Consider the following 19188-nt stretch of genomic DNA (forward strand, 5'->3'; position numbering starts at 1 on the left):
GCAGGTCGCTAGCTACCTATATTGGTACCACTACATATTTGAAATAACAAAGGATGGCGAAAAAGTGAATACTCGAAAAGAGAACAAAAATTGGTTGAATACGTGGGAAGAATGTTTCTTAATTAAGACTACTTTCAATTGGACTAAGTCTATTTACAATTAATTGGCAATAAAATTTCAACTATAGAGAAAATTGATTTTCGACCCTTGTTTATGTTCTTCAGTAGGTAATGAAAAACACCACAGAGCATTAAGGAAGACACAACATCTATTTAACGAGACTCTTGCCTAGAAAAATAATTATTCACGAGTGGAATAATCTATCAAACAAGATGGTGGTGCAATGGAAACCAATCAATTGTCAGATTGGGAGGACATTCTGACAACAAAAAAAAAAAAACAAATAAACACAAAAAACGAAAAAAAAAATAAAAACGAAAAAAAAGTAAAATCAAATGCATGTTTCCTGGCCCTACAGTTAGATGAGCTAGACGATGCTCAGGGCCTGCATTAGTAGGGCCTAGTGAACTAATGCAACAACAAAAACCCATGTACAATACACATTTTCCATTTTGACTTAGTTGAATTTTAAGCATTGGTATATAAAGAGAATTATAGTAAAAATTTGTGACACACAATTTTGTGGTGCATTCTAACCTGTTATATCCCTTTGTTATGAGTATTTTTTGCCCTTTCCTGCAAAAGTGACGAAAGTACCCAGCTATAGAGAAGTTAAAGGGTTAAAATATTGCTCAAGAATATTCCCTGTTATTTTTTACATAAAACTGCTGAGGCCATCATGTATCTGAAATATAAGGATCAGATAGTTTTAAATGTAAGGATCAGATAGTTTTTAAAGCCGAGTTATTATAAAAATGTGCAAAAGCGTGAAAGCTTTGAGACCCATGAAATGAAATTCAGACATAAACTCTCAAATCACCATTACCTTTTTTTGTATCCCCACAACTAAAGTTGGGCACGTGGTTTCTCATACCGGTTTATCATAATAATGGGAAAGAAGTAGAAATCAGACGTAAAGTTTAAAATCACAGATACGCTCATATTCTTTTGTCTCCTATCTATTAGAAGTCATTGGGGAGACATTTTCATTTCTATTTTAAATTAATTCAAGAATAATAAAAATTAATAAAAAAAAGACAGAAAAATGAAAATATAATTAGAAAAAAGTAAAAACAAAAAATGAAAATATAATTTTTTTACTTCTTAATTTTTAAAATAAAAACAAAATTATTTTAATTTTTTTATTTTTAAAATTAATTTTTATTATACTTTTAATTAAAAAGTTATATAATTTTTTTTTATTTTAAAAAATTATATATCTTAGTTTTTTTTTTATTAATTAATTTAATATTATATTTTTTAAAATTTTAAAATTTTTTTTGTGTTGTGCAGCGTAATTGTAGTAGTGATTATCAATCACTCTCCATTGTATATCGCCTGTTCTTAGCAATTATTCTCTATTTCAACATTTTAAAGTAGTTATATTCATTAAATTAATTTACCGGAACAGGTTCTCTTAATTGTATTTAGTTATCGACGCAGTAATTATTGCTTCGCAGCTGCCAACTGCTCGGCCTGGACTGTTTTAAACAGGAAATCTGAGTTTGAAGCCATTTAGTTCATATTGATTTTTATTCAAGTAAAAAATACCTGCAGTAAACTTTCATTATAATGAACAGCCTGAAAAGAAAAAAAGCTAGCAATTCCGTTACAGCCTGTCATAAAGTATAATGAAGCTATTTAGCTGTCACTACAGTCAGCGCTCAGCCAAGCGCTACCGTTGCTTTGCATATGAAAGCACTCATACGACACGTCGTACCCAGAGCACAGACACAGCGCACTTTCCACTCAGCCATTGAACGATATATATAAAGGCAGGCAGGCAAACTACACATGTAGAGGCAAGCAGCAAAGGGAGCGAGCTGACCGGCAAGTTGTTTAGTGGCGTTAATTAAAGGTATTCTCACTCAACCTTTAAACTTCTTCTTCACTTTGCATAGCTCGCAGAACTCTGCTATGCCACCATAACTTATATTTTTGTTGTGCCTTTTTGTTTGTCTGTTATGTAATTAAGCTTTTAACTTTTCGCTCACACACATTTAATATTTCTTTCACTTTAATAAATTTTGCACTTTTGCGCTTCCTACAATTTCTATTTCGGTCTGCATCGGGTGCGCCAACAACAAACAACAACGAAATCCGTTGTACTTTTGCATTTTCAAGTACGCGCGCACTTGCCGACCGGTAATAAAATTTCCGAAACCAGTATTGTTTCTAGAAGTTCGCTCAGAAAAGCAACAACAGTGTAGTTAGCATATTCTTTGGCTACTTTTAGAAAAATCGAAATTCCGAAATGGTCGAAGCTTTCGTGTTCATGAATATTTCGAATTATGCACGAGTTGGCGGCTCGACGTAGACTGAAAGTGGCGCACAAATGTGTGGCGGCTCAACGTTTGGCAAGCAGACTAACTGACTAGCAATTTGACAAGCTTGCGTGGCCGGCTGGGGTGAAGAACGGACTGGGGCGGGCAGGGTGATTAAAGTAAATACCAATCGGTAAATGTAGTAGCAATGCATGCGATGGCTGTGTAAGTGAAAAGAGGAAACGTGAAGGAGGACCAGAGGCATTTGTTGGCAGCGCTGCCAAGAAATCAGCCGACATAAGCAAGCGTGCATACATAAATACATATATACACACATACATACAAATACATGTGCATACACAGGAACTTTCGATTTTTGTTGCTTTACCGATTTTTTCTTTTCCCATTTTTATTTTCAATAACATTTTCGCTGTGTTACTGTTGTCCTTTTGGGCTTCGTACTACCACAGCGCCATGGCATGCACTTTTTGTGCTATTACTTGCGTGTCTGGTTAACAGTTCGCCAGCTTGGCACGCCCTGCTCCCAGCCATTATAACCCACATAGCTGAACTATTAGCTATGTGTGCAGCTAGCCTAGCCTGTTAGCCTACTTACTTGTACATGTCAGCTGGCTGGCTGGCACAGGTGTTTCATGTGCGCGCGTTTGTTGCTATCTAGGGCGTGGGGCGTTCGGCTGGTGAGGTAGAGTGCGCCAAAAATTAACTACTAGCAAGGAAAGTATGAGCTGCTATACATACATACATACGAACACATACTAATGTAATTCTAGACAGCGCTAACGAATATCCTTACTATAGACTATTCGTACATCTGCATGCGTGTATGTGTGCAGCTATGCATAATCACATACAAACGTGTGCGGCTTCCTTAAGTTCGTGTTGTATTTTAGGTCAGTTTTTTGTTGATTAAGGCTGTCGTTTTTTTTTTTCGTTGGTTAATTGGAACGTTGTTATGTACCTCATTTTGCTGATGAGTTGGTATTTTCCACCGCACTGCACTTTGTAAGCTGCTAAATTTTTTTGTTTTATTTTTTATATAGCATTTTGCGGTGGCGTACTGCCCCCAATAAGACTAAACAGGTGTGCAAAACACGTGAATTAGTTTTTGTTTATTACAAAATTTGGTTCAACAGCTTGGCGCTTGATGTAATCGACCCATATTCTTTAGTGTAGAGACTCATGTTTTTAGTGACTATGAAGTGTAGCCATTTTTATGATTTGTTTTTTTTTTAGGCCATGAGGGGGTGCCACGAAATCCTCGCACAATTTTTATGCAATAATCAATTCACAGTTACGGTACTTTTGCGCGGAAATTGCACAATAGCACGTGAAAATAGCACTCATATTACAGTTTCCGCGTAGATTGAGCATTTTCGCATTTGCTCCTGGTGCGAAGATACTCCAATGTAGCAACCTCCCGAATAACGGTACTGCAAATGGATTAGTCATCTGTGTCGATGTGGTCTACATTTTCGCTAGTTTTCGTACATAAGAATATGTGACAACTATGGAGCACTAAGAGCTTATCTCAACTGTAGCCTTCGGTGCTCAGGTCACTTTAATCTGCGAAATATTCATGGGCGCTGCCTTAAAGAGGTGAGTGACTGGTATTATTATTATTATTAGTCGCTATCGTGCACCTTCTTTGGGCGTAAAGTGCCGAAACAAATGCTTTCCAATGTTGTTTACTTCTCGCTTTCGTCTCAATTTGGGCCCAAAGACAGTCATTCGTCAATTAGTAAAAATTCTTCATAAACGCTACGTCGCCAAGATCCTTTAGGTTGTCCGTTGCTACGCGATTCTTGTGGGTTCCAGTCCAGCGCCATTCTACTTGGCGGTTACTGAATTACGGAACGTGTTGCCAATCCAATTCCATTTGCGCTTTCGTATTCCAATATAAATTGGTTTTTGTCTAGCGTAAGTGCACTAGCCTGCCATCCCAGAGGATGTGGGTTCGAATCCCACGTAAAGCAGGGTCCTCGCACTTTTCCAAATTTACCTAATTTCGTAGTTTCTAAAAGCAACAAAACAAAAAAATCTCTTTCCTCAACCGCAAAACCTTATCCGTCCGTCCTTACTCTCGCATTATTTGCATTGTGGCTGCTAAAACGAGCAAAAAACAAAGAAAAAGTCACAGTTACACATTGCATCAGTGGCGCCAGCAAAAGGAAGCGGGCAATCGCGGTAATAGCGCAGACACTCCAAATTTAGCGAGGTCCTCAATCATCTGTGCGATGCCAGAAAAATATGAAACACAGATGGAGCTCCAAGCAGTAAGAAGGCGTTGTTGCAACGACAGGTCAGAAATCAAAATAGATTAACGAAACGAACGCAAGACTGAGTCTTGTCGAGGCCCTTTTCTCCCGAGTGGAGCGAATAAGGAAAGAAATGGCCGTCACTTGTAACACAGTTTTAGTGCGCGATAAAACTGCATACTAAAATTTTTTTCTTATTTTTTTTCTATTTTGATGCATTTTTTTCTTTAATTTTGAAAAAATGTGTACAAAGATTTAAACTTTAAGTTATAATTTAATTTTCAAAACCAAATTGGATAATTAATTTTGCGCCACTTTGTACTAAAAGATAATTTGCCTCCGTTTAGTAAAAAATGTATTCAAAGAGAAAAATTGGATGATTAATTTTGCGCCAAACTGTACTAAAAACTAATTTGCCTTTATTTAGTAAAGAATTCATTCAAAAATAATTAGGATGAATAATTTTGCGCCACTTTGTACTAAGAATTAATTTGCCTTCATTTAGTAAGAAATATATTCAAAGAGAAAAATTGTGTGATTAATTTCGTGCCACCCTGTACTAAAAAATAATTCGCCCTTATTTAGTAAAAAATTCATTCAAAAATAAATAGCATGAATAAATAGCAGAGAAATAATATGATAAAAAGTTCTTATGTAATAAATTTAGATAAAAAATAACAAAATATTTAATGAGTATGCAATTAAAGGTACAATAAATTAATTTTTTCTAGTATCGATACGACTTAATAAATTTCCACTCTATTAAGCATGACCTTATGTTCCACAGGGAACTCTAGGAATTTATGAAGTGTGATTTTAGCAGTAATTATAAATTTTCACTAAGTTGGAGAAAAAAAAAAAAATTTTTTTTCATTTGTGACAAAAGAATATCTTGAATTTAATGATAATTTTTTTTTTAAATATTCAGAAAAGAGCACACATTTCACGAAGCTTGAATTAATTATTAAAAATAGTAAAATCTATGGAACGATAAAAGTATAAGAGCTATGTTATTATTTATAAAATAAACAAATATAAGTTTTGAGGTTAGTTTATAATTTGGGGCTTAGTAATTTGTGTTGGATCCTTCTTAGATTATAACTTTTTGAAATCCTCGAAGTGGCGACTTGGTTAAGTTTTTCATAATATTTTGATAAATTTTTGAATCCGACAATAATCGCACTTCTAAGGTTCTTACCGCTATCAAACTGTCTTCCATTTTTGAAAAGTGATTGCGAAAGTATTGCCCTTACATTTTCCATTGGATTGAGATTAAGGCTACAGTCAGCCTATTCTAAAATTTGCATGTTTCTCGCTGCCAAAAATTCTTTTGTTACTTTGGAAGCATGAACGGCTACGCTGCCATGCTGGAAAGTTCACCCCTCATCAAAATTATCATCCAAAAATGCAATAGGTATTTCGTCTAGAAGTTCTATATACCTGACGCTATTGACATTTTTGTAGATATGAAACATATAGGCATTTTGCCTTTGACACTAATGGCTGCCCAAACCATGACAGATATCTCTCAGAAATTTGAACCCATTCTCTCCTCCTTTTTCATCCGTTTGTCATGCCAATACATTTGGTATTCATCTGATGTGTTCAGATTGAATTTTTTTGCATCGGAAAAAATTACTCTTTCGCATTAATCTTCTCAAAATTGGTACTTTTCCGCAACTGCAAATCCAGTTAGATTTTTGAAGATTGCGGGCAAACACTTACATTGACGACGTTTGAGGCTTCAGTAGCCCGCACTCAAATTTTCTGATGGATATTTTTGTGGAATATTTTAGTTCTCTTTTTCTTTAAAAGGACTTTTGAAACTTTTCTTAAAAAGTGGGTCGAATTAACCTGTAAAACCGTGAATTAGTGGGTTAAGATGTTATATATACAAAAAGGTTCCTTGAGAAGTTCTACCATTGACAATAACATTGATAATAATATTTTCATTGGAAATCGACTTATTTATATTTTCGACTTTTTATATTTAAAATATTGCAATCAAAAAAATTAAAAAAAAAAAATGTTTACACAAAAAAAAATTTTAATTTCAACCTTAAAAAGTAGTTGAAATGTCTTGGACTATGACTTTGTGGCAGTGCAAGGGGGTTTTTGGAAAAAAGTGTGGTCTTTCTCCTAGCAAAGTCCTATGGATCTACAGGGCTATGATAAGACCTATTATGACCTATGCATCAGTGGTCTGGATGAGTAGATTCTCTTTCGTGGGAGTCAAGAGGACCTTATCGAGACTACAACGCACTGTGGACATCTGGTGCGCCGAAGCTTCTCCCACAACTTCAGGGCCGACATTAGATGCTCAGATTAGTCTACCCCCACTTGGTGTTTTCATCCAAGGAGAGGCCTTGAAGACCATCTGCAGGCTGAAAAACAATAGGAATTGGTACGGTCCCTGTACGGCACTGGACAACAGAGTAGGCATGGACCTCGATCCAACGGTCCTTGCCATGCCCCTTGACTCCGTGCCATCCAGAGTCGTGCTTAACAAGAGGTACAGTGTGGTGCTGCCAGAAGCACTACTGTGGTCAAACTCAGAAAATTAGCCCGGCAAACACTGTTTTCGCATTTTCACGGATGGCTTCAGGACCGATCACGGCTCCTGCTCTAGAGTCTACGTGGAATCCAGCGGGGCAAAATTGGAATGCATGCATTTGTGTTTCAAGCAGAGGTGTTTGTAGTTCAAGAAGCGATGAACTTTGTTGTGCAAAACAGGTAGAGAGGCAGATCTATATGTGTCTGCAGCGACAGCCAAGCTGCGCTCATGGCCTTAGACAGCCCCCCAACCACTTCAAAGGTAGTCAAGTCCTGTAAATCCAGACTGAACTATGTCGGTAGACATAATAGCCTGCTGCTAACATGGGTCCCGGGACACGTGGGTTTTTCGGGAAATGAGATCTCTGACTCTTTAGCCAGACTGGGCTCTGAGGCCAACTTTTTCGGCCCGGAGCCCGTTCTGCCACTCCCTTCTGCAGCCATCAAACCCACGGTTAGCAAACGGGTTACTCTACCCCACAAGTGAGCTTGGCAGATTGAGAGAGGCTGCAGATGGACAAAACTGATTTTACTTGTCATATCCGACTGACTGTCGCAATTCCTCTTGTTACTAAGCAGAGGGGACTGTAGGAGGCTGGTTGGACTAATGGCGCACCATTTTCTATGGGCAAAGCACATGGAAAAGGTAGGCATCTCAAACAGTGCACTCTTCCCAGCATGTAGAGAGGAGGATGAGTCGGCGGACCACTTTTTGTGCGTCTGCCCGGCTTTCGCTCGAATCAGGCTTGAGGTCTTTGGTACTGATGTGTTAAGAAGCGACCATCGTGGCTCCTTGGCACCACAAGATCTACTCAGATTTCTTCGAAGGTCGAGTTTGTTTAAAGAAAATTGAAAAGGGAACCCGAGTGCAGTACAATGCATTTAATTGTGTCTGAGTGCTGTACTTGCTAGTCAGTGCTGACAAAAAAAAATGACTTTGTTCTACAAAAGTATTCTGCTGAATATTATATTTCAGGATTTCATGGTTGATTTTCTGTTCACTGTAATTTGAGTTGCTCTCCTCATTTAATTAGATTTCTTTCGAATCGTCTCGACCGAGGCATGTAGTTATAAGCCATTTACAACTATCTCTAATACAGTGAAAATATATCAAAGTTTCTATACTAATTTTGTTTGAAACCAGCGTACATTTATATTTAAGCTTCAAAAGTAAAAATAAACTTGAAAAGTAAAAATGGCCACCCAGCTCAATCAGTGAATAAATTCGAGTGAAAAGATACATTCATACATATTTTTGGATACCAGTGTATTAATAAATTTGTACAAACAAACAAAACACACAAAAAATAAATAGAAAGTGCGTTCATAAATCATAACTGTATTCGTATAGATTTATTAGGGTGAATACACACATACATACACATATACATATATAAGCACACATTAAAATGACTTCAGAAAAACTTTTAGCTAAGGAATGCCTTTACATGTGACTATTTTTAGCAAATTACACACCTAAAACTGTCTACCAATTTTTCATATTTCTGCCATTCCTTCCTTTCTTCATATTTCTCCTTCTTCTATTTCAGTAATTTTAGCTGAATACTGCAAAGCCTTCTACATATTCTCGTTCACCCACTTGACTTTCGAACTTTAGATGAACTAAACCAGTGGAAAGTTATGCATACCTACACACATATATATAAATATATATATGTACATATGTATAACTGATAGAGAAGTGTACGTACATACCCGTACTGTAGAAAATTGTCGAATTATTGAGTTCCTTCTTGCTGATAAATTTTGAGAAAGCACACCTGTGGTGCACCATAAAGTGTGCTTTTACAAGGTGCTATAAATCCGATTTGGTCTAATCTTTTAATCAAATTTAAGTTGTGAAAAAATGTACATGTATGTATATTATTGCATATTCGATTATGCTAAATTTTTTCACGTGGCTGCTTAATGATCAAATAGCCAGCATATCAGCAAAAAGCGAAGGTTCGAGAGCGATATCAGCAAGGGATATCAGCTATTCTTCTTTGTATTGGCACAGTAACTGCCTCAACGAGCCGAGTTCAAGAAAGCGCGGTTATGAGTATGTTTGTGCTGCTACAACAACAACAACGAAACGAATTTTGCTACTACTTCATAACTTTTATTATTATTATTCTTATTTATTAAAACGAAATTTACAGAGCACGCAGTAGAAAAAGTATCGAAATCGATCATCTGAAACTGTTGTAAAAGGCCAATATTCAACCAAAAATTAAAACACAAAAAAAAAAAAACAAAGGTTGCACGATCAGAGTTGGGAATAGGGCACTAAATATTTAAGGGGTTAGGGGTAGTCAGAATTTTCAAGAACTTGGATTCTAGTTTTTTTTTTGCATTTTCTTTAAATATAATATCTGAAAAATATTGTTTGAAGTGAATCCGACAAATACTTTTCGAGTTATTCAACAATTAACAAAGGGCGCTCGGGCGCTTCGGATATCGATAACAAAACTTTAAATGCGTTTTTCTCAAAACTATGTTTTTTTGAACTGATGATCACTGTAACTTAAAACCCGCTTGATAGCTTTCAATAAAAATGTATACTGCGTTTGAAAAACATAAAAAACTCGTGCCTGATCGAAGAATTTTTTTTTCAAATATTTCGATTTTTTTTAAACAATTAATTGTCTGTTTTTTTCTGAATAATATTTCCTGACGTAGTAATTAAAAAAAAAACAAAGCTTCGACCAGGCACAAGGGTATCTATTAATAAAACTTATTTTTGTTGTCCCTTTGACTTTAGATGAATCTCCAAGGACAGCGATAACTTTTGCAATTATTAATTTTCTTTTAAGTTTTACTAAAGTCAAGTCAAAATATGATGTATCAATGCTATTTTTTTATTTTTGTAAAATAAAGCAATTGACTAGCAAAAAAATCATTGAAAAACATAATTTTTTCGGGCCTCTGACTACTCCTAACCTTAATGCAATTAGCAGATAGTTACCAGATAGATACCTATGAAATGAGACTTTCAGCTGTTAGTCCATAGATGTCGCTAGGAGTATCAAATCGTTACGGGTGATAAAAAATGGGTGTATTTCTCCAATCCCAAGCGTAAACGATCGTATGGCCCGCCCGACCGCAAGCCAAAAACAACGGCCAAACCAATCGCTTCGGCTGCAAGGCAATGCTGTGTGTTTTCTGGGATCAGCGTGGTATGATTTGGTACGAGCTATTAAAACCAGGTGAAACAGTTGACGGTGCACGCTACCAACGACAATTGACCGATTTCAACAGAGCTATACACCGAAAATGCTCAGATATGCCGATCGGCGTCACAAAGTAATTTTTCTTGATGACAATGCACCGCCGAATCGAACAAGAGCGACCCGGGAATTGGTGGAGACGTACAATTGAGAACCGCTGGTGCATGCGGCTTACTCACCAGACTTGGCGCCTTCCTTCATTTGTTTGCATCGATGGTCCACACACTTTCCGAGCAGCGCTTCAATTCTCACGAAGAAGCCAAAAAATGACTCGATGATTGGTTTGCGGCCAAAGACGGCCAATTTTTTTTGGCGCAGCATCCACAAGAGATGGAAAAAATTTGTCGCTAGCGATGGCTATTATTTTGAGGATTAAATTTCTAAACATTTTTTGTTAATAAACATTTGAAATTGAAAAAAAGTCTCATTTCATAGGTATCTACCTGGTAAAAGAAAGCTGAAGATTTAGTGATAATGAAACCCTTATTTTAAAGCCATTAAAAAATGCCCTATTCTGTTAAGCGTTATGTGGCGCTTAAGCGCCCAAATTCGTGCAAAAACGTGTTTTTGTTTTGGTTTTACACTACAATCGAGCGTCGACTTCAACCTATTCAGCTGATGTAGCTCCGGTTCACATTTTTCCGGTTTTCAAAACTCTAATTACCAATTCGTAGCACCTGTTTTGAGTCGACAGAAGATGTGCTAGAAAATATTCAATAGTGAAAACATTCTCACCTTTTTTATGGCAAACTACGCAATATTTTTATGAAATTCAATAATTCGAAATGAAGAGGAAAAGTATCAGGTGCCCCTTTAATCTAAGAATTATTACAAATTTTGATCGAGAAAATGTGCTCTTTAAAAAAAGTGCTCCGACGTTTTCTACAGTTTTGTTAAATTTTGGTATAATAGGTAATAGGGTTATGGGTTTCAAGTTCAAAAATTTTGTTGCTGACGGTGTTGGCTTATTAGCATTAATTATATGAAGGAATAAGATTGACATAAGACCGCCAGCAAAAAAACAAAAAAAAAGAAAAATTCAAAAGTCAACGTAATTTTTGAGCTGCTTGAAACTTACATTTTACTATGCAAAATATGTACAGTGGACTATAAAACAACATACTTTGATTAAAAATTGTAAAATTTTGAGGAACTTTTTCTTTCAATTTTTTTTTTTTATTTGAAAATTGGAAAAGTAATGAATTACAATCACAATGAATTAAAAAGCATTAGCAACTAGGCCATCAGCTTACAAAAAAAAAAAATTTAATTTACCCATTTTTTAGTATCGTTTTCGTATCGTATTCTGCAAAGATCTCCCCATCAAACTCAAATTCAGGTTACCGGATCACTGCAGTGTATTCCAAGCAGAGGTGGCCGCAATCTAAGAATAAGCTGACTGGCTACTTACGTGCGTAGTAACTGTTAAAAAGGTAAATATTTACTCCGATAGCCAATCGGCAATTAGGACCCTAGGCTCTATTATGGTTCGCTCGAAACTGGTCAGGGATTCGATTGCATCAGAACTCTTCGACATAAGGATAATCTGGATACCTGGTCATAGTGACATTGCTGGAAACTGCGATGTCGACGAGTTCACCAGACAAGGGACCTGTGAGGTAGTGTACCCGAGAAAGAAGAATCGGGATCGCCTTGACAGCCTGCACTCTACTCCTGCAATAATGGGCTTAGCACCAACTCAGCGAGCGCTGGGCAAGTACCCGAACGTGTAAGGTCGCGAAATCCTTCTGGCCACGTTTGGATAGGAGGCGTTCGAGGGATATTCTGAGGATGATAAAATCTCAGCTCTCAAATTTTGTGGGCATCCTCACGGGGGAGTATCCGAGGGGTATACATGCCGTGAGACTCGGAATTCGAGTCCTTTTTGCGTTAGCTGTATGGAGGATGAGATGGAATCAGCACCTGCTCCTTATTATTTCTATTAAATAAGAAAGACTCCCTGAACTGTAGCTTGAGCGACTCCTGAAATTCGCGTATCTTGAGTGATGCACATATAAAAAACAAAACGAACTCTGATCTAGTATCGCTATGGAACAAAATGGTCTTCGTCTAGAGATCGTCTTCAATCGCTACCAAATGAATTAGCCTCTACTCTCATGTCTTAATTACGTGTCCTTTTTAAGGTTGAGTGGAAAACAGCGATTCAGCTTATCCAAGAGTTACCTATATGTACACATGCCGTGAGACTCGGAATTGTTTCAAGTCCTTTTTGCGTCAGCTGTATAGAGGATGAGGTGGAATCATCTCAGCACCTGCTCCTTAGAAATGTTAAATTTGTTTTCTAGAAAGGATATTTCATAGGAAATATATCTTTCATACTCAAATCAATGTATCTTTTAAAGGAATTTAAATATTTATAAAAGGTCTTCTATGAATTATATAATAAACTATATAATTAATTATATAATATAAGTATAAAATAAACAAAAAAAAATTAATAAATAAAGATAATAAATAAAAAAAAATTCAAAAACGTGATGATCGTAGAGTCCTGGAGAGGCGCGATTGCTTGCTTACATTTTTCCTCTTCTGCAGACTAGCGGAGCTTCTCATAAAATGGAACTCAGAAACTGTTTCTCATTGGTTCAGATTTTCTCTACAGTGCAGTAATGTTTTTAAACTTACGCAAATGTGTTTTTATGCAAAATACCACAATACTTGTGGCTAAGTTGAGTATGTGAAACTTTGCGTTGTGCATGCATGGCTGCACAAGCGACTGAAAATGCGTCAGTGGTAAAGGAAGAAAATGCAGCAGTTTGCCACAAATCCACAGAGAATTGCTAAGTGTAATTATAATAAATGTTGGGATCATGGTTATTAGCATGAATGCCTTTGGCAAAGCAGGGGTAGATTTCTGCAGCTGTATTCGCACACAGATGTATTTTTGTATTAGTTGCAATACTCTGAAACTGCTACTGAAGAAATTGCAATTTTTATTGTAATATTACCACAATCGCTGTCGGTTGCTTTTGCGTATCAGAAAATAATAAGTGTTAGTCAATAACAAGTGGCAACTACTTACTTTACATTGAAAGCTCAAGTTTCAAAAGGCACTCGGTGTGGCACGAGTAAAATGCACTCACTTTGGATGGCCATAAAAGTGGCGTCCACTCAAATGCTGATTGTTTCAATCACTTAGGAAAGTACGCAGGAAGGGAAAGGAATTACACATATTTAATGTGAATACTTCAAAATAAATCTCATTAAATAATATTTAATTAATAACAATCGAAATTGGTTGGCGTATCGGAAATTAGCTAACAGAATTCAATTCGTGGGCAAAGGGTAGGGTAAAAAGTCATAGTAGAAGGTTGATAAATAAGTTTTGATATAGCAATAGCTGTGTGAGCGATTTGAAAAATCTGTCATTGTCAGTGGATGGTAATCGTACCCAGAACGTTTTCGAATATGAGTGCCATTTGTGCCAATTAATAAAAGCTTAAAGCTTTTAGTTATTTAAAATTATTAATTTACGAATTATTGACCCATTAATATTGATTAAAAGATTAAGTTCATATCGACAAAAAAATTTGCGGCCTCGATGTTGGATTAAGGTATAATTTTGGTTGTAGCAGTTCAAAAATTAAGTCAGTTCGACTTTTGAAACCTTACATGATCTGAGTTCAGGCCAGCGTAAGCCAGGTTGATTTCTATCTTTAATAAATTTGACTGAGTCTTGCCATAAATGCTGTGACAAATTTTACAATGCATGCAGCGAGAAAAAATTCGCAGAAGTTCCTTTATTTTTTCTTTTGTTCTTATTCATTTTCTACTCATAAATTATACTCCGTTTCGTTTTTTAACAATGGAGTAGGGAGCTATGGAAAATCGCATAGCAGTGATCGGATTACAAAAAGTGGTAAAAGTGCAAGTGAGATTTACGAATTGCTGATAAAACTTAAAATTTCCAGAATGTTTGCTTACCGTACGATCGATCGTTTTTCCGAACGTCTTAAGTGACAGACGAAAAAAGAAGTGGTCGTCCTTGCGTGGTTCGAACCAATGCAGCCATGCAAGCCGTTGGAGAAACGATTCGCAAAAATCCCCATAGAAAGCAGAAAATCATGCCCAGGGAAATGAATGTAACGACGACGATCCATTTCAAGACTAATTAGAGATTGTCGCCACATGAAAGCTTCCGTCACTCAACTGGTCACTTTTTGACAACGCGCTTGAAGAAAATTAGGCTCGACAGATGCAAGCAGCTTCTTCGGTAACACGCGGTCAACGGCCATGAAAATATTATTTTCACAGTTGACAAAATTTTCACTGTTGAAGGAGTTTTTAATAAACAAAAGGGCAAAGACTATGCTAAAACTTCTTATTTGACGGGTTCAGCGTGGCGTGGCCACCATCTAGCCTCCGTAGTGCTTTGGTGGAGAGTGTCCGGTAAAGGCGTTACCCCTCTTCATTTCTGCGAAAAGGTTGTTAATACCGTGGCAAAAGTGTACCAAGAGGAGGTCTTAGAAGGCGTGGTGAAGCACTTTAGCAATACTCTCTTCAATGCAGAGCGCTAGACCTGCTAGCAAGATTCTGCCCCAGTTCATAAGGCAAAAACCACTCAGCAGTGGCTAAAAAATAATAGTCTATGAAATCAGGAAGAAACCGTTTAAGATTGGCCGTGTGTAAGTCCAGATCTGAATCCATTGCACTACAGTTTGCGCTCAGAATTGGATAACGTGGCCTGTCAAAGACCTTACAGAAATTTGGAGAGTCTCAAACAATCTTTGGATCGAGCAGCGACGTCAATATGCATGAAAGACGTGCGTGCTGCAATAGCTGAATTGCCTAATCTTTTGAAGCTTTGTGTAAAATCAAATGGTGACCATTTCGAATGAAAATTAAATTTTTTTTTGAATATTTACGTGATTAAATAAAACTAACTTCATTAAAAAAAGGATTATAATTTCATAACTATAATGAACTTGACTTGTAACAGAACTTATGGTAGGACTAAGTAAATATAAAAAAGACACTGCAAAAAATGAGAAAAACTTCATATATAAAAAAACGATAAAAGTAATAAAATAATAATAAGACAATATTTAATAAAAATAAATAATTAAAAAACGATAATAAATTAAAAAAAATATTAATAATTTTTAAGTATATTTTAACCTAAAAATAAAACCAAAATTTATAAAAACTTTTAAAATAACCGGAGATTTTTGACTTTAAAAACTTGCTCATAAAAGTTTCCGATCTTGAAAGAATCTCAAGTATATTATTTTTTTTTTTCAAAATTTTTTCACCTTCTTCTTATTATACTTAAGCCTATTAATAAATAAATTTTCAAAACAAAAAAAATTATGACAATGTCATCAATGTGAACCACTTGGTGTGGAATCGCTATATTCTCTCTCTCCCTAGACCCATACACACACACACAGCTGGATATACTAGAAAATAATCCCTGCAAGACACCCGAGCATCAAATAAGTGATTATATAAAATTATTATAATCTTTCATTACAAAAAACTTAATACTTTTTATATCTGTTTTTTTCTTAAAGCAATTTTATATACGTAAGTAAAAAACATGTTTACATTACCCTAAAAAGAGTATCATTTTTGTGCTTAGAATGTTATTACAGTTGACTAAAAATTGCTCATTCATCTCATCCCCAACACTTCAAAGCGTAAAATGCTCAGCAGTGTCTTGTACGGAATCCAACCACATACAGAAAAACATATCTATACATATATACAAAAATATGTATGCTCATCTAGTAAATAATTAGGTATGTAAAGAGTTTTTCCCACTTTAACTAAAAACACTAAATCTTGATGCTGCATCAAGGACAGACACATTTAGTTTATGCCTGGAAATAATTAAATAAAAATTGAGCTGCCACACTTCACCCACTCATACGCATTCTTTACGAATGCATGAAAAAAACGTTTCTTATCATTCGGTCATTTCTAAATAAAAGTGTAAATTGCTGAAAAATACTGTTATATACTCACTTATAACTCAAAGCGCCATTCTTCAAGTAGTTGCCAACGATATTTGTATTGTTGCTAAAGGGCAGTAGTGTAAGTTGTTGCTGTGTTGGTGTTTGCTTTTGCTGCGGTGACTGCTGCTGCTGTTGCGGTAGTTGTATTTGTAACGTTGTTGGCGGTGTTAGTTGCGACATTCCTATGCTTAACTGAGTATCTGCATTTAAATTGACATTGGTTGTGGTGGCTACCGCCGCTGTTGTTGCGTTTAGCGCAACTGGGGCTGTATTGGTGGCGCTGGTGGGTGTGGTAGTGGGTGAGACGTATTGCTTTTGGTAGGCAACAGCAGCTGTGGCTAAGCCATTGCCCCCACTTACGCCCACTACCGCAGCTGTTTGTGGCACAATAATCGCGCTGTCGGCCAGTTCCTTCAACACCAGCGGCGCATTTAATTTATCTTCATTCATTTTTTATAAGCGAAAATTGTTCTACTTGGCAAGTGGGTAAGATTTTTTTAGTTTGCTAGTTTGTGGCTAAAGTAGCAAATGTTTATGAGGGTGGAAGTTATAGTTTTTTTTTTTTCTTAATACTACTATGGGTTTTGCTATGCTCTTTGGCTATGTTGATTGGAGCGTGCGGCTTTCTCTCTCTACTCCTTCGCTAGTTACCTAGCCAGTTGGGAATATGTGACTGTTTGCATTGTAAGAAGGTTTTACATGGCACTAAATGACTTTTATATGGAATATGATTTATTCAATTTAATTGCGATTTTTTTTCGTAGCACAAGTACACTTCAGTTTCTTTGCTGTCCGCAGCACTTTTGTGGAGTAAATCTGATTTGGAATAGTCGACGCGCTGCGGAAAGCTGTTTTGCATATCCTACTAAATTTGTTTGCGACTTTTTTTAGATTTCATTCAGTTGGCTTAAATTCGCTGCTTTACATAGTTATGAATTACACTTTTCACTATTGAGAAAGTTGAATTCTGAAATAAGAAATAGAAAAGACAATAATTAGTTTTATGTAGAATGTAGAATATTTGTTATATAAAACGTTGACCGTTTTCGAGTTTAAACTAAAAAAAATGTAGCCAGCCGATTAAGTTCATACTCACAGGATAAGTTTGTTTTCAAGCTAATTAGATAGCTGGCGCTGGTGACTGGCGCTAATTCACCTCAAATTCGAAATATTTATATAACACATGAGCTGAAAAGTCCCGGGCTTAACACATAGATGGCACCTATTTTTCAGTTAGTCTAACGTTAAAAACACAGCTGTTAAAATTTCATGATATTCTATTTATTAGTTCGTGAGTTATTGTGCCAAGAGTGACGCTGGTTTTGTTATTTTTAAAACAATGGATCAAAAAGAATTTCGTGTTTTAATTTTACCCTGCTTCTTGATGGGGAAAAATAGCGTTCAAGCAAAGCAATGGCTTGCAAAGTGTTATGAGAGCTCCGCTCCTTCAGAAACAACAATAAAACGAAGGTTTGCTGACTTCAAAAGTGGCCATAGAGACGCCATTGATGCACAACACAGTGCACGTCCAAATGCGGCGGTAACACCAGAAACCATCAAAACAATCCACAAAATCGTCTTGAATGATCGAAAAGTGAAGTTGCGTGAGTTAGCTAACATCGTAAATATATCAAAAGAACGTCTTGGCTTTATAATGTACGACCATTTAACTATGCGAAAGCTCTATTCAAAGTGGGTGTCGCGTTTGCTCACTATTGACCAAAAACAAGAACGTGTTTGGCCATATTTGAGCGCCATGAATTGAACTTCGAATTGCTCCCATATCCCCCGTATTCGCCCCCCAGCGACTACTGGCTGTTAGCAGGCCTAAAAAAATACTCGCCGGTAATAAATTTCGTTCGAATGAAGAGGTTTTCGCTGAAACTGAGGCTATTCGATATTTTGAAGCAAAAGAAAAATCGTTCTACAAAAGTGGTATTGAAATGTAAGAGCGGTTCTGGAATGATTGCGTTATTATTGATAGAAATTACGGTGATGAATTTGAACACAAAAAAACGTACTTGTTTTTTAGGCCCGGGACTGTTCAGCCTATGTGGTATCGATAGCACCTATACTCGTATTTAAAGTGAAGAATCATAGAGAGTGAAATTTAGCAAAACACTTTTGTAGAATCGGTCGAATTTATTTTTTTTACAATAATTAAATTTAAAATTAATTTTTTTTAATTAAATTTAAAATTAATTTTTTTAAATTAAATTTAAATTTAAAAAAAGATTTTCATTATAAAAATTCTGTATAACCATTTCACCGTTTACCCATTTACCCAATTTATAGTTTTTGTGAAATTGATTTATTTTTAGCGATCCTTGTGACAACGCTGTTTTTTATTTGGATTTTGCTCGATTCATAAATCGTTTTTTTTCATTTTCGTATTTGAGTTCACCTATTAACCAATTTATGTAAGAGATGACAGATCGAAAAAAAAAAATCTACTTATGAAAAGCTTTATAGTTCTATTATTCAGACTTTCCTCTACCGAGTAGCATAAGCAGCTTACCATATTTGCAAACTATAGAATTAAAAGTGATACCAGATTTTAGTATGATGCCCATATTACTCTTATTCTGTGATTCATTCGAATGACCTCAGAAGATATTTCTTAGCTGTGATTCTGTTATCTGGTTTATTCATATTGCCTATATTATTTTCAATTATTTTTTTTTATTACTATTATTTTTCCATAAATTACTCATTGTGTATTTCCAAGAAGTTGATAAGCAACCCCGGGCACTAATAATTCTATTCA

The 19188-nt window shown here is 35.9% G+C and overlaps 1 protein-coding gene across 3 annotated transcripts in view; it reads right to left on the reverse strand.

The window, feature by feature from the left end:
* LOC129247290 (ATP-binding cassette sub-family G member 1) overlaps positions 1 to 19188 on the reverse strand; it is a 110152-nt gene that overhangs the window by 54808 nt on the left and 36156 nt on the right. For all 3 annotated transcript variants that reach the window (XM_054886354.1, XM_054886352.1, XM_054886353.1), the window contains exon 2: positions 16432 to 17388. In XM_054886354.1, coding sequence (XP_054742329.1) covers positions 16432 to 16871 — 440 coding nt within the window. In that variant the 5' untranslated portion in view covers positions 16872 to 17388. The remainder of the gene's footprint in view (positions 1 to 16431; positions 17389 to 19188) is intronic.

Source organism: Anastrepha obliqua, chromosome 5 (assembly GCF_027943255.1).
Source record: "Anastrepha obliqua isolate idAnaObli1 chromosome 5, idAnaObli1_1.0, whole genome shotgun sequence".
NCBI lineage: Eukaryota > Metazoa > Arthropoda > Insecta > Diptera > Tephritidae > Anastrepha > Anastrepha obliqua.